Below are 22,049 nucleotides of genomic sequence, written 5' to 3' on the forward strand. Positions count from 1 at the left end.
ACATCAGGGCGAAAGCTCTCTGACAGCTCACCCCTGCCCACTGCTATCGCCCTGCCTCGCTGTGTCTGAACTCATGTCTCCTTTTCCCTTTCTCATACCTAAAATGTTGAGCTAACAGCCTTCTCATCTCCACTGTCACGTGTTACAGCCCCTACTATTGAGTGTGTGGTCTTATTAGTCACTATGAGAATCTCTATCCTCTCCTAACAGCCTTTACAATGTGGCAAACTAAAATGGTTATAGTTATAAAGCAGAAAGAGAACAGTTAAAACAAGAAAATGACATTGTGCGGTTCAGCATGATTCATTTATAAGTATAAGTTTGACATATAGAACAATACATGTATACAGGGATAATTCATCATATCTTGGAGATAAACGCGCAGTCATCGCTCTTTCTTCTTATTCTCTCTCTGTCAGCATCTGGTCTGGACAGCTGGCTCAGCAACATCACACTCGGAGAGGAGAGGAGTCTTTATTTGTTACATACAGTTGATACAGTTGAGCAGCGGGCAGATATCACACGGAGCCTGGGGGTAAACAACTCCAGCTCAATTGAGTATGAATATTACTAAAACCAGAGGGAGAACATTCAGCCTCCACACACCTGTGACCGTGACTCTCATATTCACTTTCCTTATTTGCCTTCTTAGCCACTAAATGTTCGACCATGTTCACCAGCTGGTCACTTATGTTGTCTGTCTGTTGTTTGGCACTGAGCAGATAGTCTGCAGTAGGTTTTTAGAGCTTTGCCACTGAAAACAGCTGTGAGGCTATGAGAGCGGTGAGACTGAACCAAAACATTGAGCTTGAAGACTCCACAGAAATATTAATGTGTGTGGTTTCAAAATGTTGCCAGGTTGTAATGATGTAAGATCAACCTGTTTATAGTGCTTTACTAAACAAATTGGTAGTATCAAGTCTTAAGTTCTGCAGTGTCCTCTTATGTCAAAGAAATCACTGCTGCCTCTTTACTTGTGTGTGCTTCAAAATGCAAAAAAGAGTCATTTTGCACAGCAGCACTCTGGAAAGCCGGAGCTCAGTTCCTTTTTTTAATGGCTGTAGATCCTGTGAGCTTTTCAGGGGGAGCTTTCTCTGTTTCAGCACTTTCATTCATCTATTTCATTGAAACATACATGCATACAGCCCTAATTCTCACTAATATTCTATTCTATTCTATTCTAATTTTTCCTCGCTCTGTCTCTCTAAAGCATTTGCTGTCGCAGTGACCCAGTTTCCCAATTGTGATCAATACAGTTTCATCTTTTTTGGTTGACTCCAGCTCTTCAGTGCTGCTTATGAAGGGATCAATACAAGAGAGGGAGGGAGAGGTCAGGTCTTCCACTGCTGCTCGGTGGCTCCACAGAATCCAAACCTTTCAAAGCGCAGCGGTTCGATAGCTTGTTAGTACGCCTGACAATCTCACGACAGAGAATGAAATGCAAAAGAGGACACTCGAAATATAAATGTGTCACTTTTTAAGCTGAGTCTGGTGTAAGACTTGCATTGCATTTGTGTGTACAGTTGTCTTCGCTGTAATGGTTGTAACTCACCAACTCTTGCGTTCCTCCGGGTAAAATGGGCTTTTTAATCTTCCTCAGTGTCAGTGTCACCGGGTGTTGGAGGAAGTCTCAGCCGACTGTGTGTCTCTGACTGCAATTATGTTGCAAGAAGAGCAGGAAAGGTTCAGCTCGGTTCAACTCTTGGAGCGGGGAGGGAGAGAGAAGGAAAAACAAACCTTACACAGCTCAGACAATCATTTGTGAAGTAAAGCAGCTCACCTTTGGTTCCCCTCTGTCTGCTACAGTCTTGTCAGGATTGATGGCTTCTGAAAATTGTGTTTTTGAATTCAGAACTTCCTGATCGGGCATGCTCAGAGGATCAATCAGGACTTCATAGGGGACCGCAGGATGTTTCCAGGAGGAGGAGATGTGGACACTCCAGCTCTCAGACTGTCCAAAGGTCCCTATGGATAAACACCACATCTCCATTTTAATGTTTTGCCGAACTGCAAGACATGGTGCTGAAAGAATGTGACACAGTGGAAACTGTGGCTTCTTAAAATGTCACAATGTCTGAATTCATCTGAAATCATTTCTCTGCAGCGCGGCTCCACTGTGCAGCACACCTCCTGCAGACCCACAGAGGAAAAATCAAATCTTCATCTCCGAAGTTCAAAGATAAATGTCAAATTATTGCTTTTCAGTACGTGAACGTTTAACTGACATTTTGTCAAGAGCAACTTTTTTTCAAAAAAGGTTCTACAAAGATAAATTTCATTTTCTTCTTTCTGTCTACTTTTGCAGTGAACGTGCATCAAAGCGAAACATTTGACAAAGGTGACAGCTGTTAAACGCAATATAGCTGCATTTGGGGAAATGCAAAAGTTAGATGAGAGGATTGATGTCGCTTTCATGTCTTTGCGTTAAATGTGAAGCTACAGCCAGCTGCCAGTTAGCTCAGCTTAAAGGGCAACTCCACCAAATTTTAAGGTGTGTCTACACGTCTTGGGGAGTACAGATGTACAGTTGCATTGTGGGTAATGCAGGCGTCTGTTTTTTGTCTGGTTCTGCTGAGTCACTTTTGATCATTTGTTTTAAAACAGTGTTACAGGAGTGAAATGCAACACCAGTGGACTGCTTTTCATCTTGGAACCCACATTACCCACATTGCAACATAGCCCCTAACGACATCAATATGTAATATATCCTTCTTTTAATTTGTAGACTCACCCAACTATTAAATGAAAACTGTGCTGTTTTACAAAGTTATCTGCTGTTTCTTGACATGGCTCAGTGGAACTGCCTGTTTAACAAATCTTTAAAGGTCGCTAGCTCCTGAAAGCCCCAGGTCCACTATGTCACAGGTGTTTTTTGCATTGATTATTTAAATTTAAGTTTGTTTGCAAAAATGGATAACGAAAAAATCACTATTTTCAACAAAATGTTATGTTCCTTTATGCAGCTCCTGCATCACGATCTGACTGAACCTCCTGACTCTGCTCTGAATCTGCTTAAAACGTCTATTTAAGTAAAACTGTGCTCACATGGTGCATATTCCTAAATGAATCTGCTATTCGCTAAGTGTAATTAATACATTGTTAACCCGGGGCCAGGTAGTGATGCCGCGTGGGAGTATTGGTTGTTTACCGGCTCTCTAAGCAAAATGTAATTAAGCTTTCATGCAGTTTGCTGGGTGAGCAGTACTTGACGGGTACTTGGAGGTGACAGGGCACATACAAAACACATGAAGAGTGGGAGGACGTGCGGGGGAGTCTCATGGAAAGTTAATCCATCCACCGTCTCACTGAATTGAACATGCCCATGAATAACAGCATTTCCACCTTAATCGCTGCACCAGGATCAAGATTAATGTTATTTGCATGAACATCAATAATGTCCAGAAAGGGAAGATTGACTGATGCATAATGATGCTCACCAATGAATTCTCCATGTGCACTCCAAAGGCGCACGGTGCAGTCCGTAGATGAAGTAAGTACCACTTGATCATTGTCAACAATCTGCAGGCTGGACCAGAATAAAGAGACACGAGATGAAATGAGAGCAGACGTTTCTGGCGGAATGCTCTAAATCATCCACTGTGTTTGTACGTTTGATGACAGGTGCCCCCCGGGCAGCAGCTCACCTATGCTGATCGTCTGTTTGAGACCTTCCCACACACAGTCTCTTTTACACTTTTTACATGTTTTACTGCAGCAGAGCGCCCCAGACTGAGGACGATTGGTTCCACTAAGGATATACTCTCAGGGAGTTTAAGTACATAACTTGCTAACAAGTTAAGGATGCAACCCAAAGTCTTACTTCTGTTGCATCATAGCTGCCTATTAACTTGAAACTTAAAGGTGTGTGTCTGCTGTATGTAAACACAGATAAACACATCATTAAGATGCATCTCAACACAACCCTCCAGATTTTGTGAACATACAGACGAGGTACATGCTTAATGCTGACTGCAATATTCCTCTCTGCTCTGCCTGCATTTGTGTAGCTGAGCCCTTCCCCACCCTCAGTCAAGCAGACACACAGAGCAAGAGCAGGTAAGAGAGGTGGACACAGTGATGTACCCTGGCTGTGTTTTTGTAGAGCCAGATACAGCCACCACCACACATTTATACTCTTCCTTTCTAAATAAAATCCTGGGTGGTATTCCTTCAAGACACCGTGAATTTGTGACTGACACTGATGGAGCGTGTTGTGTATTTACATACCCAGTGATCTTGCTGGTATGGGCACGCCAGAAGTTTTCAGCTTCATGAATGTGAAAAACCAAACAGTGGCATCATCATTAAGTTGATTTTAAAAGTTCTGATGGACGGTATCTCTTCATGTTTTTATTCTATGTAAAATGAACGGCAACAACAGTGCAACAAAAATTATTCAGCTAACCTTGAGGTGATTTCATCTCAGGGGAAAACGTTTCCATGTTGTAAACGTAGATGTAACCAATTCGGTCTGCAGCATACAGCAATGTCGTCTTGTCTGTTTTAGCCAGTTTTGTAATCTTTTGCTGGAATCTAGACTGCACAATGAAAAATAAAATGTGCAAATGTAATTTTCAGTCACAGCACTGAAATATCAGCAATGGCTCTCTTCCACTCAAAATAGCAGAACAAAAAGATGCAGAATCAAACAATAACACCAAGTAGTTATCTCCCCTGTGGTGAGCTAACGTTGCCCTCCCTGCAGACAGACTTAATACATTCCTTTAGATAATAGTCCCCTCCAAACAATCTGATATGTAATATAATGCAAGACGTGCCAGGCAACAAACTGTAGAAACTAATCATGAAGAAATAAAAGCACATGATAATAAAAGAGTCCAAAAGTTGTTAAGAGCCATTGTTGCTATGTGACAAAAGGACACCGAAAAAAAAAAAAGTTGTTTATAAAGCTTTGTGTGCAAAATATTGACAGTTGTATAGCCTGAAAAGATCCTTCTTGCCCTCTTTAGGAAGATTACATATGCACATGTTTTATTTCAGCTTCATGCGATGTTCACCTGCCTTCATGTCTCTGCTTTGCATTTCATGGCTGCAAGGAAAATACCTGCCAGTTGTCCAAAAACTAGAACTAAGTAAAGAAACAGTGCTCCGCAAAATTATCTTCTTGTTAAATCAGCAAAGAGAGAGTAAAGAAAAACTAGAGTCTAGTCCCTTGATATCCAAATGTGAAATCCAAAAGAAATTAGCTAAATATCTCACCGCTTTGAAGCTGCCCACAAACTTTCCTCCAAGCAAACTCCAGAGATTTACACAACCTTTGAGAGAGAAAAAACATAATTAACAGTGCATTGACAGACATTGTTGCAAGCTGTAAAGTGCAACTGTGAGCTGTAATTTATGCTTTTATTACACTGACCCATGACCCCGGATGACAGGAGGGCTGTAGCCGAGGAAAACTGCCGTAACTTGGAGCTCTTCAGGAAAATGATGCAGGGAACACTCACGTCTAGTCCTGTGTGACAGGTAAAAAAAACAACAAAAAAAAACAACAAAATGCAATGATCCAATCACATCAGAGTTTTTATTGAACACATTCATCATTTACACTGAGGCTCCAACATCACCTTCAACATTTTGCTGCTCAGCTAGAAGTGGGCCAACAAACCGACACTGTATACGTCCAGAAACCGTGTTCCACACTATTATCTCTCCATCATAGCTGCTGGTGGCGAGGAGAGATGGGGGACACTGCGCCGCACAAAGGATGTCGTCCTTATGGCCATTTTTCTGAGGAAAGACGGAGTGTGAGTCTCTTTTAACGACTTCAGGATAAATGATGAATTTGCAGCTCAACAGGCCAAAGTAGCTTTATTTCTGTCATGACCAAGGGTATTCTGAAGGATTCCTGTCTTTGTTTGCACATAAAAAGACATAGTGTTTTCATTTCCCATCACTTCAGAGTGTTTTAAGCCACCTTGGAAAATTCTCAAAGCTACATTGGCAGGAGAGGTGCAATAAGTTATAATGTGTAACAGTCCGGCATTAATAGGGGTAAAAAAAACAGACTGGACCTTTGTTGTGTGTCAAACCCAGAGAAATATGTAATTTTATTTATGTAATAGTGCATTTCATTAGATATCTGTCGCTATAACTCCTGGGAGAAAGTCCGAGAGTGAGGAAGGAAGTCGACGAACATGACTGAACGATACGTGAGTGGAACTTTAACACATTTTCATTAGCAATAGTAGTTGTTTAACAATAATGACACCGACTCCCGTGATCCATTGTTTTGGCTGAAATGAAATACTGTGTGTTTAAAACCAAATGATGCGTGATAAAGCCCTGAAACTGTATGAATGGCACAGACTCAGAAATACATTTGGGAGCATTTTTGGCTGATTTACTTGAAAATGCTCACTAATCATCCCAACGTGTCATATCTCTGTTTTGCGTCCGTGAAAAAAAAAAAAAACACATTCTTAAAACATTAAGTTTTGGTTAAGCCAGGCTCGCTTGTTTACCCCATTCTACCAGTCTTGAAGCTAAGCTAATTATCTTGCGTGTCGCTCATTTTTTTCTGCAGTCTTGCAGACGTGACAGTGAAATCCATCTCTTCATTTACCTCTCGGCAAGAAAGTGGAAGAAGTATGTTTTCAAGAAAGTCTCTCAATTATTTCCCAACCTCATCAACTGGGAAACGATCATGGACTTTTCACACGTCACAGAACAGGCTAAGTGAACGTCTCAAAGGTCAGCAGTCTGTTATCCAAAAACCTAAGGAGTCTCATTAAACAGTGAGGAGAAACTGTGGCTGTTTGAAGCCATGTGTGACTGTCAGAGTTTCCACTGAAGTCTTGATTCTTGCCTACAGTACTCTGGCCAAGTGTGTCACACAGTATGGATCAATGACTGAATTGATGTCGAACCCCCGAACGAGCAACACAAGCCAAACATCACTCCTGCCTCTGTACTTCCCGCTGATACAAAGCAATTCATCCTGCGCTTCATGTGCTTTATTTCTCACTGAGCTCAACAGGAATGTTTCTCGCTCGGAGCGACGCTGCCAACAAGACTGCACATAAACCCGGGTAAGGCAGATGGCATTTTTGACTTAGGCGCTGATTAGTGAACTTAATACAAATTGTATTCCGAGGCAAAGCGAAATATTTAGCTGAACTGGGCCATGTTTTCAATGTTTTATGAGATGCAACACAACAGTGACCATCTGGAGGCACAGACACATTCAGACTGAACCCCGGGCTCAGCAGATAAAGAGAAAGAGACCAATATATAGAGAGCAGCCCATTGATCTCCCTCCTGCAGGCCATTAATGGAAAACAATTTCGAGGAAGGGCTTTGTAGATAATCAAAGGGGGTCACTTTTCTTACTGGCCACTGTAATTCAATCTTTCTGCTCTGTTAATGGGCCTCTTTGGGGGTCAGTGGAACCACCCGCCATAATGAAAGAGATGGAGGGGGACTCAGCGTCACCTCCTCCAGTGGATCATACAGCATTAGCGAGAATCCATTTTCCCTCCTACAGCTCGTGTAAAGACAGAGAGATTCCGGGCCTTTAAGGGTAACACGACCACATCATACAGGCAGGATCAGGATCAGATAAAGGAAGTGGAACATACTGTGTGATACTACTGGGGACTGATTGTACAGCTTTGACAGCACAAGGCTACATTCCTTATCTCAGTTGATGAGTTTGCCTGATAATGATCTGTGATGGTTATTGAATGTTGGTGATGTATGTTGTACTATATCATACGAACAGCAGATATGTCTCTGGAAAATGAGTTCTTATGATGAAATATCCTGACAACTATTTGATTGATTGCCATGAAGTCTAGCGCTCGTACAATAGATCCTACAGATTCTGGTTGATCTCCTGACATTTCATCTCGCGCCACCACCAAAGTTTAAGGCCCCTTAACTGCAAAACCAATCACATTCCTGTCAGCCTCAGCTGTACTTTGTGTTTAGTGGTAATTAACACATGTTTGCCAGTAGAAACCTCTAACCACTCACAGGTCACAGACTCTGATTACCAGCATGACAGTCAAAATGAATAAACACAACAAAATGAATTAAACCGACACAACTTGCAGTATCTCTGTCTTTATCTATCTTCTCACATCACCTGACTTCTTAAAGGCTTTCCATCAGAAAACTTCTCATATAAAGGTTCTTATAGGGCAGACCATCACTTTCCATGCACATAGACGAAGTCAAATACACACATGATTGAAAAAACAAAGGGTCTGAGACGCTCAAGGAGCTTGCTAGAGTTGTCACTGCTTGTTAGCATGGTGATGTTAGCATTCATCTCCATCCATCCCTCTGCCTGACTGCAGCCTCGGCCTCAGTTGAAACATACTGCATTTTGCCTGATATTTTTACAGATATTGTGGTGCAACAATTAAGCAGTCAAATCCAGCCAGCGGCTTCTTTCACAAATCATTAAATCTGAAACCTACTCCGACAAGATGATCGATGATGAGAAATTGAAATCCCTCAGGGACATCAATCGTGTTGGCAGCTATCTGAAGTGCCTCGGATTAGAAAACTGTGACATTTCAGAGGATTGAACCGTTTCTCCTGACATAATTCCCCCATTGCTTTTTTGAGTATTCAATAATCACGTGGCTGAACTTTTGTTCCAGAGCTAATCCTGATATAATTTTATGTGCAAACAAAAACACGTGCCAGGAAAAATCCCAGAGGATAAAATACTGATGTGACCCTAAATGACAGAGTAGAGGGGGTGCTCAGGGCATTTGGTGCACACCTCGTGCTCTGAACTGAGTCAGTGATAAAACCATGCCATCATTTCAGTGACAGCTCGGGAGCAGAGCCTGTCATAAACTACAGGTATACTGACAGGTCAAAGCTTGGCTGCTCCAGGACTTAGACAAAGGGGAGCTGTGTCATGTGAGGACATCCAGAGAAAACTTGGCTTAAAATAATCAATGAAGTCTAAATTAGTATCCTGTGTATACAACATGCGTGCAGGAAGATTTAAGAAAAGGAAGCCTTTCAAAATTATGTAAAAGAAAAACCTCTAAACTGAGAAAAGCTGAACAAGGAAAGAGGAGGAACAAAAGGGAGATGGGGGTTGGGGTAACTCGCTGCTTGAGTTCAAACTTTTTCTGCAGGCGATGCAGCACAGTGGGGCAGAGATCAGGGAGGCTTTGTTGCACACCTCCCTCTCTCTCTCCCTCTCTCTCTCGCTCTCTCTCTTTTCAGCCCGTCAGCAAAAACAATTGTGAGGACCAAAGACTACAGTCTCTTCGATGTGTCCATCTGATATGAACACACAAGCAGCGGCGAAGCTTCATATTCAGAGGCCTGCAGGTGCACCACTGACTGAGGCTGAGCATGGACTCACCGGCCACGGACTCCCACCATTCATAATGCAAGTGAAGTGTGAAGCTAATTTAACTATTTTATATTCTATCAGGTGCTTTTCTGTTTAAAAATGATGATCACACATTTTGTATGTAAAAATCTTGATCTGATTCTGCGAGGAGCTTGTAACCATTTCGTGGCAGAGCAGCTTTCCAGGCCTCGAGCTGCGGCAGAACACACGGCGGTTCAACCACGTCAGCATCCTACGAGGAACCACCGGCAGCTTCAGGTGTGTTTCAGGTGTGATGACCAGCGAGAGAAGCAGCTGGTCATTTAAAACATTAATGGCGGCTCCTGGAGGGGTTAGCGCAGGTGCGGTTATATCGTCAGCTAAATCCGAACTGGAGTGTGTTTCTCATTGAAAGAAGAGCAAAGAACGACGCTGGAGGATTTTTCTCGTTACAAGAGATTTCACTCTTCTCGACTGGGTCTGCTGGCGGTGCAGCTCGGTCCTATTGTGGATCTGATTGGTTGAGGTTAGCCTGACAGTAATAGACAGGCGGTTCATCCATAACCTGAGTAAACCTAAGTATTTTTTTTTTTTAAAAAGTGCCGCCCTTTTCCAAACCATTTGTAGCGGAGCCTTTCCAGATGGCTCTATGTAACAAACCATCCAGCACGGCACGTCAGGTTATTGTAACCATGGCTGTCACATAAATGTAGCGCGGTGAAAAGAATGATATATGTCTCTGAAAAAAGTGGAGTAGATCTATTTAGTGACATGAAACGATAATTCACAGTACCTTGAAATTTTACTCAAAAACAGCACTTAACAGCACACGTAATATGATAAACTTAATCGTACGTGACTTTCCACCACTGGGGAAATATAGAATTTGATTCTTTTAAGAAATAAAAAGAAACTGAAGCAACACAAGAGTCTGTTTTCACCACGATGATTATAAATAGATAATAAAAAGTGGTAAATGAATAACTACAGAGCTAGAACACAATCTTCACTCGCCTGATGTGTTTTTGATCACACATTCAGTTCAACAACAACGACAAAAAAAAAAGATCCAATTTGTCTTTTTGTCACTTTCAACACAGAAAGATGGGCTTTTTCAGAAATGGAAGAATAATGATCGAATCCATCCAATGTCTCTACCGCTGTCATCTAGTCTGCCTGAAATAAATGTCACAGGGGGAATAGAAACTCTCAGTCAGAGCCCACTGAACTACTGATTATTTTGGTCTGTCTTCTCTCTCCGAGTTATTGTCAAGACAGTTTTCTGTTCATTAATCACCAGATCATCCTGCCACGAAGGCTGCGGCCTCTGGACATGATGGAGGTCGTCAGGTCTGTCCTGACAACACAGAGATTCACAGTCAGCAAACAGGAGACATTTTATACATCAACATTGTTTTATGTACAGATTATAAAAGTAATGGCTGGTGGAAAATCCTATGAGCACATTAAAATTCTTATTAACCAGGCGAGGGCGAGGACACCCGCACCGCTGCAAAGAAAATGTGCACACTCCTTTCTCAATCATCCGGATTTCTGATGAAATTCAAAGCAGGCTGTAGCGTATGTGAGGAAAACCATCATTCGTCTTTTCTTTTCTTTTTTTTTTGCTGGTAATAACAATGTAAACAAATGCAAATGGGATGCACCACCTTGGAAGGATGGAGGAATTGGAGAAATAATTGGAATGGGATTTCTAAAACTCAAATAATACCCAGAGCTCATGTGTTCTCTTTTGTACTCACTGAGTAAATGTCAATCTTCCGGTCCCGGCCGACAGAGATCGCAAAGCTTCAAACATAAATAGCACAAACTCAACGTGGATTCGAATTTATACTGAGCAGGAAAGACGTGCCAGATGTCCCTTCATTACTCACAAATTCTTGTGAACTTTCAGGAAGATGCAATCACAAACCTCGTGACGCTCGCCGTCTGCAGGAAGATTCAAATGGATTTTTCACAATTACTGGAGAATATATTATTTACACCCAGTCAGCAGAATAAATGATGGCAATGTGCATTTCTACAAACCGCTGATATATCAGCATTTTACGTTTTCTGATGTTGCAACTTTACATTTCTTTTGGTTCAATTTATGTTGAGACAATGCCGTGCTCTTGTTGAGGCACAAAAAGCACTCGGTTAGGGTTAAAAGTTTTGGCTTTAAGTTCCTGGTTTTGTCACCAAAGACACAGCTGGAGATGTCACAAAAAATATTTTCTATCCATAAATACAACTGGAGATGTTCTGTGAAATGCATATATATTATACTTACCCCTCTTAAGTGTCTTTAGACACTGACCATTATTGAAGTTCCAGATCTTTAAACAACCATCGTTCCCACCTGTGATGAGTCTGCAAACACAAAAACACGCTGTAGTGAGATGAAGTTGTGTCACAATACATGTTATGATGCCGCTTCATCTACTGTACCTCCTGCCTTTGTGGTCAAAGGTCATGCAGGTGATGACCGATGAGTCAGGTGCGCCACCAAACTCAAAAACCTGTCGCCCTGAGTCAAAATCCCAGACTTTCACCACCTGAAAGCAGTCACATATTGATACAGCTGATATATGTCACGGTCACGTTCCTGTCCTTATATAAACTGTATTCATTTGTCAGTGATAATGCGAAGGTGGTCGTCCATGTCTACGCCGTTGTAAAAGACTAATTGACTCACGGATCCATCGGTGCAGCTGACAACTTGACGAAACTCCTCGCTGTAGCCGCAGCACATTACAGGCTCATTATGTGAAACAGTCAGGCGGCTGTGAAGCCGTGGCCTTACAGAGAGGAGAGATAACAAGAGGAGTAACAGGGAGATGAATATGAAGACACCACAGTCATCCCTGAAGAAGAACAAATCCTAAACTCTGTATCTTTTGGGTGAAAGTGGGATATTTAATCCTTTAAAGGGAAAATCTTCAAAATCATCATCTGTCTTCTTTCAGCTACACAACTTCACAAACCATCATCCATAAATTAGCTCAGCGGAGGAATAGTTCCAAAATATCTTCAGAGCACTTTGGATTCTGTGATGAATAAAGCACAAAGGCATGACAGCCAACCTTATCTTCAGGGAGAGCGCAGCCATAGAGTCTGCCGCGACGTACAGGGACTTCATCGCAGAGGAGTACGAGCACGCACACATGTCACCATGAATCCCGCTTGCTTTGGGCTCTGCTGTAAACAGGCAACACTGATCTTGAATGTGCCAGATCTGAAACGGGAACAGGTGAACAGTGATGGAGGAAGAAGTCGCATAATTTATTCACGGAAAGTAAATATCACACTGAGTTCTCTATTACCAACCCAGTTTTGCAGCAGTTGGTGAAATACTGTCAAGATTGAATCTAAAGGGTTCGTGTGCGTGGGCATGATTTGCTCATTTTTCATGACGCACGAGTTGAAAATAGAAATATTGTTTCCATGTCGACAAATATTAAAGGTTGAATTTCATCAGTATTTCACAAATGTATTTTATCAACATATGACTGAAAAAACTTTTGTTTTTAACCTTAAACCTTTTCATTTGGCGAAGTGTTACAGTCCTGGAGTCTGTACAGCGACTCCATCACAGTTCATAATGTAGTGTTTCATTCAGTCAGAGAAATGTGGTGTAGGAATGGAAGTCATTAATGAAAAAACAAAATTATATTCATTATGTTCCATTACTGCCTTTCAAGCCCTACACACGGTACATTTAATGCACTGCATATACAGACATTTGGATCGTTAAGAAGAAACAAAACCAGAAGTCATGAATCACTTTCGCAGTGCCGTCTGTGGAGACTGAGAAGATCTGACTGTCCTCGGTGGCGATGCAGAGGTAGACGATGGGAGCACAGTGGCCTTTCAAAACCCCAGTTGGTTTCCTAAAATAAGAAAACAAACCAAGTTGCTTTTCTGTGAATGATGTTACTGGTCGCAAAGAAAACCCACTGAGTCCTGGTTCCTCACCCAGAGAAATGTGGGTTCCACATGCGTATGAGTCTGTCCATGCCTCCAGTGACCAGCAGGCTGTGCTCACGACTGAGGTCAAACGTCTTGACACCTTTGTGGATGCTGAAAACTGTCTGGTCAAATGACGCCCGGAGCTGTGGAGTCCAGCTCAGTTGGACCTTCTTGGTCTTACCTTCGTAGCAGGCCTCTCTGATCTCACTCAGCTGCTGCTCGGCGTCCGTCAGAGGCAGCACACAACCTGGTGAGGGGGGGAAACACAAAGCTCTTCATCACAAGGCCACGAGCATCGATCAAAAACATGCCGTTGATTGCAGTGGTTCGCCATTATCAGAATAAATGACCGTGGCAGCAAATGGACACGGGCGATCCTAAACACACACACACACACACACACACACACACATAGACATGCTGGCACTGATTGGTGAATTTGTGAAAGATGAGTCATCAAGAGTCATCCTTCACAGCTACCAGGCTGCTGCTGGTAAACACCAAGTTTAATTACTGCTCGTCACAGAGTGAAAGGAGTTAAAGGAACAGTTCACCAAGACATAAAAAAAAAACTCAGTCATTATCTACTCGTTCCCATGCCTCTGGAAAGCCAGGTGAGGTTTTGTGATCCACTAAACTTATCTGGAGCTTCATGGCAAAACAATGGAGCATTCTCCTAAACAACTGAGGTAGACGGGGAACGGCAACTACTACCCTTTTTTAATCTTAAAAATGTCAAGGAGAACATGACTGTGTAACAAACAAGTATGTTTTGTTTTTGTTTCTGATTGTTATCCCAATGGTGCAGAGAAAATAACAAATAGAAATAAAAAAGTGACATATGACTTACCGATAACAAGAGACGAAGATTCTTCGTTTGATGAGGAGACGACAGCTTGAAAACTCTGAAAATATTTCGCCTAAAATATCGAGAGGAGTGTTAGTTTCTCGTTCTATTTCAGGATTATCTGTTCTTACTGAAGGAGGAATATTTATTGCGACACGACGTCTGCATACATTGTGAGTTGTCACTTTAGCTAAACTTAAACACAGTTATTTAGGGGTGCACACTGACACGGAGAGGTAAAACATCACCTGTGTCACCCAGTCCTGATGAACCTTCCATCTGACAAACGTCACATTGGGAGAGAGCACTGCATTGTCAACTGCTATGTTGGGTATGTCTTCAATCTTTGGTAATTTATTCCACAATCTATGAAATGAGAGGAAGAGATGTACAATCAAGCCAGAAACTGGTGTAATTTTCCTAGAAATAGCCCCACATACATAAAGACAGGATAATTTATATGATTGCCTCGGAACCTATAGAAAGACGAAGGTATAATTTTCCACCACGTCTCTCGCTGTGCTAATGCCACTCTCCAACAGGCTGCATGTACTCTGTTCCTGTAGAAGCAGGCTAAAATGACTGCATAACCACAACTTACAAAGACATATACTGAATTACTACATGTACACACATACACATACATGTGTTTTCATTGTGTATGCAGTAAAAGGTGCCACATTTAATTGAAAAACGAATACAAAAGGGGACCCTTTCCGATAGTGTTGGCCACAATACAGCAGCAACATAATGGCCTGCAAGTCAATGACTCAATCTAACTGAGCTGAACAGCTAATATAGGCCTGGCTACATGATTACATCAAAAAGACAACAACTCTCACTGAACCGGAGACCAAACATTTTGGTCCTCAATATGATTAAAGTCAAAACATATTCCATTAAGTTGGTGTTGGTGATATTATCAAGAGGTTATTATACTGAAAAGAAGAGAGTTTAAAAACTGCATTATCTTTGGTCGACAGGAGAAGCTGCATTCACTTCATATGTGAATGACAATTCAGAAAAGAAGCCTTGACCTTAGAAAATGTTGTTTCGCTTCATCATTGTATGAAATCAAAGATGTGTTTTTAAGTATTGGAATATGTCATATCCAGTGAATACATTCCGGTCTGTGGTGGGAATTATAAAACGTTGTTTATGATACTTTGCTATAGCATCTTCTGCTTCCTGTTCAAATAACCCTGATTAACAGTATGTATGATTGTTAACTAAACAGTAGAAGTGAGTGAATATGAATATGGATGAATGTGTGTAGCAGGTCTTTGGAAGAGGCAGGATCACCTGAGGGTATCTCCGACAGAGGATATTAAAATGATAGTCACACATCCCTGAAACACAAACACGATAATCAACCTCTCTCAGTGGTAATCAGGTGGCACATAATGAATGATTTCTGTTTGATACGTGGATCAGATTCGAACAAAAGGTTCTACCTCAGTGTCTCCATACAGAATGCAGCATTTATCAGGGCCAGTGTAGCTACAGAGGAAACACACAAACCATCACATGTTTGGATTTAGTCATTATGTTTGGAGGAGGGTGTGTTTCCATTCAGTTTTGATGCTCACCCGTAGTCTAATGTCAAAGGCACCGTGTCCAGTGCACTGATCTGACAATAAGGATCCAGAGTGGAGAGCTCGTACAGCTGGATCTCTCTGTCCCTGCAAGACAAAGGAGGTGCAACACACAAAGCTAGAAGTAAAGAGAGCAAGCATAACGATCAACAAGTCATTTGCTCATCTAAAAAAATACAACTTTTCTCATGTTACCCCGTCGCGATCATCAGCTTGTTGTACTCTGTCATCAGAGTAAAATCACTCGCCCACTTTGACTTCCTGTTTGCAGGACCCTCATTCTGCAAAAAGATAAATACATGTGTTGAAAACTTCAACCAAATTCAAAAGATTACAGCAGAAGGTATGATAGCTGTATAAACTGATGTAATCTGATACCACAGACCTGAAATAAATATATGTAAAGATTATCTTGTCATCTGTCTATCAGTGTTTTATTACATTTTTCATATTTTGTCCTTACATGAATAAAAAGAGGAGTGGCAGCGTAACACAAACACCTTACGTCTTCTGCGCATATGGATAATATCAAAAGGTAACTCCATCAGTTTTACAGGGAGTGTTACTGTATATGTATATGTATGTATATGTGCATTCTGGGTAATGTAGGTTACAGGTTTTGAAAAGCAGTCGCTGGTCTAGCATGGCACTCACACGCAATTTACAAACAAATGATACAGCAGGACCAAAGACTTCTTAAGTCGTTCATTCTTCCTTTTTAAAAAAAAAAAGACTACATTATCCACAAGGCAACAAATTATCAGCATATATGCAGCCTCCTCTGAAGCCACAAAAGGCTCTGTACTCTCTATTCACAGATGCAGAAGTACTCCCCAATACCTGTAAACCCACTTTAAAGTGTAACATTGGTGTTAGTTAGCCCAGTCAAAAAAATCCACTGAAAAGAAGCAAACCAACAGTTAATTGACCAAGAACAAGTGTTGCCTGCACAGCCTGAACCTGACATTAAGTTCAAGCTGAAACTCATTTGTCCCCTAAGTGCAGTTGGTTTTGCAGCATAAAGTGCGACATAAAAAATAAACAAAAAACAAACATGAAATCACCTGGACTGAGAGGCACTGCACCAATGAACAAGCGTTATCATTAGGACAGCAATACTAACATTACACTGATGACTATACTGTTATCCCTCTCCTAAAACTGAGACCAGAATAGCACTCAAATAAAAATACATCAACAAAATCATCCAGCGACAACAGTGTCATCAGAATCGGCATCAAACAAACAAACAGTACATCTTTTACTGATCCCTAGACCTCCATTTAGGTTCAAAAACTATTAAAAACACATCAGTGAGCACTGAACGACATGTTCCTTTATTACAAAGAACATTATGGCCACTTATTATTTATTTTGAGTCGGTGTCACACAGAGTACATGTGCTCCTGCTGTAAATACTGCCTAGACCACCTGGGGTATTATTTAGCAGCTAAAAATAGTCCCCAACAAATCCAGTCTTGATATTTTAGGAAATTACTTTTTACTTGTGTAGAAGTGTTGAAAGATGGGATTTTTTGACAATAAGAAAAATACAAAGACTGACTCCAGATTTATCACGTCAGTGTACAGAAGTTTTGACATACAAACATGGCTTTGGTCTTCAGTGGTTTAAGTTCAGGGCTCCATCGGCAAACAACCCCGTCTTCCCGCACAGTGACGGTGGTGCCGTCATGGGTGGAGTGGATGTTGACGATGGGAATGCCGTGAGTTAACGTCTTCATAGTGGCCGGCAGAATGAAAGCCACCTGCTTACTGCGTCTCACAGTTTCCTGCCTCTCGTTGTATTCCTGCAGCAGGTGTGTGCAGAAGTCCCCCTGTATCACATCACTTAGTGTTAGAACTGTTATTGTACAGTTTCACACTCTGTTTTTATGTTTTATACAGCTGTAGATGATGACTGTTATTTTCTATATTTTTTAATCGTTGTATTATTACTTAATACCTCATATAAAATCACATTTTTAATTTTTCTTATTAGATTCCTGTTTATTAAACTGGTGCAATATGTACGATTTTTTGTGTAGAACATTAAAAAATGAACTAAAATCATCAGCAGAATGTGAAAAATGATACTTTTGACATTCTGTATATGAAGCGCGTTGCAGAGATATCTTTCAAAGTTAGCATGCTAACCAGCTAGCACCTAGCCTTTTCTAGACGTGATCGTCGTAAACGACACCCGCATTCCTCCAGTGCTCTGAGCTCACAATCTGGACAGAGTCAGCTAATATGTTAAACTGTGGTACATTTCTCCAAAAAATGCATTAATTGTTTCTTTTTTTGTCAGAAAAATGTGCCCAGGACTTAAGAAAGTGACCCTAACTCTAAAGGTGCATGTCTTCCTGATCCCCTGTAAAAATTATATTCTTGTATTGTATTTAATAGTAAAATTAAAAAGTGAGCCCTGCTGTTAAAAATCAAATCCTGCTCCAGAGTAACATCAGGTATCTAGAAATATCCTCCAGTAATGTAATACCAGCACACCAGAGCATTGTTTGCAGCCGTACAATCCACGCAGCCTGTATAAATCGACTAACTATCCAGCCGAAGAACAAAACACTGAGAAGCTAATAAGAATTAAGTCAAGCATCGAGAGTCAATACCAGTGTAAGCTATTACATTCACCTTGGAGTCGGCACAAGACAAATGTGTTAGTGTACAGTCAACGTGGCAGTTGAAAACTGATTTAGCTTGAATCATTGTGTTCAGTTACACTTGCTCCACAAATCCTGATTGAATTTCAGTTGTGGGAAATAATCCTGTCATATATCACAGTGGCATGACTTTTATTTGTTTTTTATTGCAGATGCCTGGTTAGCATGCATGGAAATGTTCCCCTTACACTGAATTGAAAAAAAAAAAAAAGGCTGCATACTCCGTGAGAAACAAACATGAATTTCATCTCACCCATGAAATCCTTCCTCGGTCTGAGTAATCAATCTTCTTAAATAACCCTTGAATCTGGGCATTGCTCTGGGAACATTCAAAAGAACAAAAGAGAAAAGCACAATCACACTCAGTGTAAATTAGTCAGGTAATTGGGAGGGCTTGAAAAGAAGTGAGACGCAGATGAGAGAATCTGAGGGGAGAGTAAGATATGAAGAGAAATGTCACACTGTCTTACTGTCTGAGGCAGAGCCAAACACTTCTTCACTATACGTCCAAAAGTCTTCGCATCAGTGGATCTCAAGCCACCCGTTTCAAATTCCTTCGCAAAGAAAAATACAGTCAAATCATCCAGAAATGAATACCGAGGCTGTCAGTGTGGTTTCAAAAGGTGCAATTTATACACTACCTCAAACGCTAGTTTCAGTTTCTGGAGGTCGTCAAGCGTTATCGTCTCATCAATCTTATTGGGAAAGATCATATCACAACATGAGCCGATTGCAGGGGTTGATTATAGATATAATAAGAGAGCATGCGGGATGATTAAACCATTTGAACCTGAACTCTTTTTTTTTTTTTTTTTTTTTACTTTTTTCCGTTCCACTCACCAGGCAGTTCATAAAGTCTGAGTGCTAAAAATACAAATCAGGGTTAGAGAGCAGGATGAACAGCGCATGCTAACACTGAACACTGATTAGTTATCAGCACACATGATTAGGGCTCCACCTCTGAGTAATACCGACAATCTGTGATGGCCACCCACCACCAACCAGGACATGTCTCCGAGTTGCTCGCACGTGGCCCCCGTGTTAATGGGCCTCTTGTCAATTTGCCACAGTCTCCTAGCAACGGGTCCTCGATCCATGACACTCTTTGATCTATCATTAATAAATAACAGGGATAAACAGGCCTAAGGGGTGTTGGTGGGGTCGAGGTTTCCCCCACGGTGTCTCCTGAAATGCTGAGATAATAGTTTAATCAGTCAAGAGTGATGGAAGCACTGAAAGTGTTCACATAACCTCGACCGCTCTGCGAATCCTTTTATTAGAAGCTGCATAACTTTAAACTCCTGAGCCTGTTCCGCCTCATCTGTTATGGCACAGCGGTCATTACATTCAGCACGAGGAGCGCCACTGACATCTTCAGCTGAATCCCGCAAACTTCAGCCGTCGTTGCCTTCAGCCTGAGTGCCTGAATCTGAGTCCAATACGGTCCTTTAAAATAGTCAGCTCAGCTTTAGCATCTATACGTCTGTCTTGCTGAGGCCTGAAACGTGGCCACCCTGAGCTCTGGGACAGACTGATGCACTGTCAGGCTGGGAGTAAATTGATCATCAACTTGATTTAAAATGGCATTTGGCTCGCTGCTGCTGAGATACCTCCAGCTGGAGTTGAGTTTAAGGACTTTGAAAAGAGTCTATAGGCTGAGAAGTGTAACAATGAGGCGCTCTAGTGACACCGTGAGGAGAAAAGAAGCAGCTCTAAGAAAGCAGACCCACTGAGAAAGGGTGACAATTTATCATGGCACTAAAGTATTCCTTTAAATTATGCAGATGGGGTCAAGAAGGTGACATTTACTTCTCTGAAAACTGCACCTGAAGGCTGCGAGCTGAATCGATACGGTGGTGTTGTCGCTTGGTGATTTGAGCCTGGTCCCCGAGTGTGACAGAGTGTCTTCTCCTGTTCTGTCTCAGCAGCTCTCGAACCAGCCATTCAGGCTGCTCCTCTCGGTCCTCGCTGACACCCGCTCGTCTCGGTGCCGAGAAGTCATCCGTGACTTTACCCGGCCCAGATACTGGACCCCCCAGTTCAGAGAGGATGCTGGAGGATTTTGATATGTTATTTTGATCGAATGCATGAAATGTTCTGATGGTGTATGGTTAACATTAAACCTGCACAAAGCATTTTTGACACATATTACATTTGGAATGATCATTTTTGCATGACAGTTTGGGTTTTCACTGACAACAATTATCACAAACATGTTTTTCTGGACCTGGAGGACAAGATCTGTTGACCTCTGCAGCAGCAGTAGAGCTTTCAGTTATAATGCTGTTTTCACACATTTAAGCTTTTTCAAAAATGTGTTGCTGCCGTGATTGGGACATTGCACTTGCCATTATTTTTGAGTTTGCTAAGATTTTGATAGATACTGTTTGATCTCCCGTTTAAAATATATTAGAATGACATTATTTTATCTGTGATGACTCAGACTAGCCAACATTGTTATATTTCTGACAAAAAACACTATGAATTTTAAAAAATATGATTTTGGTGAGGTAATAAGTGACACATATTGACACAACCATTACACAGCATTTCTATTTTTTGTTCAATGACCATCAGTTTGGAGAGCATGATGCAATAAATTTCATAATTCAGGTTGAATGCATGTAAGTATTTAAGTAAGATTTTGAGTTACATGCACTTTAATTGTTTCCACTTTCCGTTACTTCAAACTTCAACTGAGGCAAATATTGCACTTTTACTCCATTCCAATTATTTGCCAACCTTAGTTACTAGTTACTTTGCAGGTCACATGCTGCATCAGAGCCAAAGTAGAGTTACACAAACAAACAAACATTAAAAAACTGATTCTGAAAGAAAATCAGAAAAAATGCTGAATATTTGATCTGAGGCCAGGCCACTAGCCTGTTGACACATAGTCCATAGTATTTACATGCATGTGATTACATTTATAATTCACTTGTACTTTTGATACTTTCTATTTATTCCCAGAAAATTGCTTTTGATACTTAAGTACAGTAATATTGGAAACTTTAGTCCCATTTGTTTGGAGGACTTTCACTTTTACCTGAGGAATATTTCAGTCAAGTTATTTTTGCATAACTTTCTTTTTTACAACACTGTATGAATGTGATTATAAGCTCCAGGTGATCTGACTTCCTGTGATTCATGGTGTCGTGCTCAGTGCTGCCACAGGTAGCAACTCAAGCGCCATGACAACAGTAAACATGACAGAATGAAACAAGGCCTCAGTCTTGGTCACATCAAACTCTTAGTGTGAAATTGAGATAAAGGCGGTACTGAATGGAAATCAAATTCAACAACAACATGTGTCTAACAATGGCAGTAAGGAGAGCAACAACACAGCAGATTACCTGGTCACGTGTTGGGTTTCTAATCTCCCTGAAGCTGAAGAGGAGCGAGCCTTTCTCCCCGGTGGCATCCTGGCTAGACAGTGTGTCTTAAAGGTGGCTGTGGTGCAAAAAGCAGACTTAAGTGCAGCTCATTTCCTCAGCCTGGCCTCCACGCAGATGTTAATCTCACATTAGCCTACCTGACACTCACTCTAACATTACACCTGAGCAGAGCAGGTGGACTGTGGTAACTAAGAAACCAAGAGTGACAACTGAGAAACTAAAGACAAGACCTTGCGTGCT

At 41.4% G+C, this 22,049-nt stretch overlaps 1 protein-coding gene across 1 annotated transcript; it reads right to left on the reverse strand.

Moving 5' to 3' along the window:
* Window positions 1-279: 279 nt before the first annotated feature.
* wdr95 (WD40 repeat domain 95) lies at window positions 280-21,856 on the reverse strand. Its single transcript, XM_037080198.1, has 30 exons — window positions 21,768-21,856; window positions 20,241-20,466; window positions 19,056-19,109; window positions 18,885-18,968; window positions 18,668-18,733; window positions 17,344-17,574; window positions 15,935-16,020; window positions 15,734-15,826; window positions 15,599-15,644; window positions 15,447-15,493; window positions 14,393-14,510; window positions 14,148-14,217; window positions 13,304-13,544; window positions 13,113-13,218; window positions 12,412-12,563; window positions 12,024-12,126; window positions 11,777-11,883; window positions 11,619-11,698; window positions 11,221-11,275; window positions 11,089-11,134; window positions 10,623-10,682; window positions 5,586-5,748; window positions 5,378-5,473; window positions 5,221-5,276; window positions 4,406-4,538; window positions 4,228-4,267; window positions 3,438-3,526; window positions 1,781-1,965; window positions 1,553-1,652; window positions 280-1,374 (listed from the first exon to the last, which is right to left on the reverse strand). Exons 1-29 carry the CDS (start codon window positions 21,833-21,835, stop codon window positions 1,587-1,589), a joined length of 2,967 nt encoding a protein of 988 aa, XP_036936093.1. The 5' UTR covers window positions 21,836-21,856; the 3' UTR covers window positions 280-1,374; window positions 1,553-1,586.
* Between the last annotated feature and the right edge of the window lie 193 nt (window positions 21,857-22,049).

Source organism: Acanthopagrus latus, chromosome 2, assembly GCF_904848185.1.
Source record: "Acanthopagrus latus isolate v.2019 chromosome 2, fAcaLat1.1, whole genome shotgun sequence".
NCBI classification, from domain to species: domain Eukaryota; kingdom Metazoa; phylum Chordata; class Actinopteri; order Spariformes; family Sparidae; genus Acanthopagrus; species Acanthopagrus latus.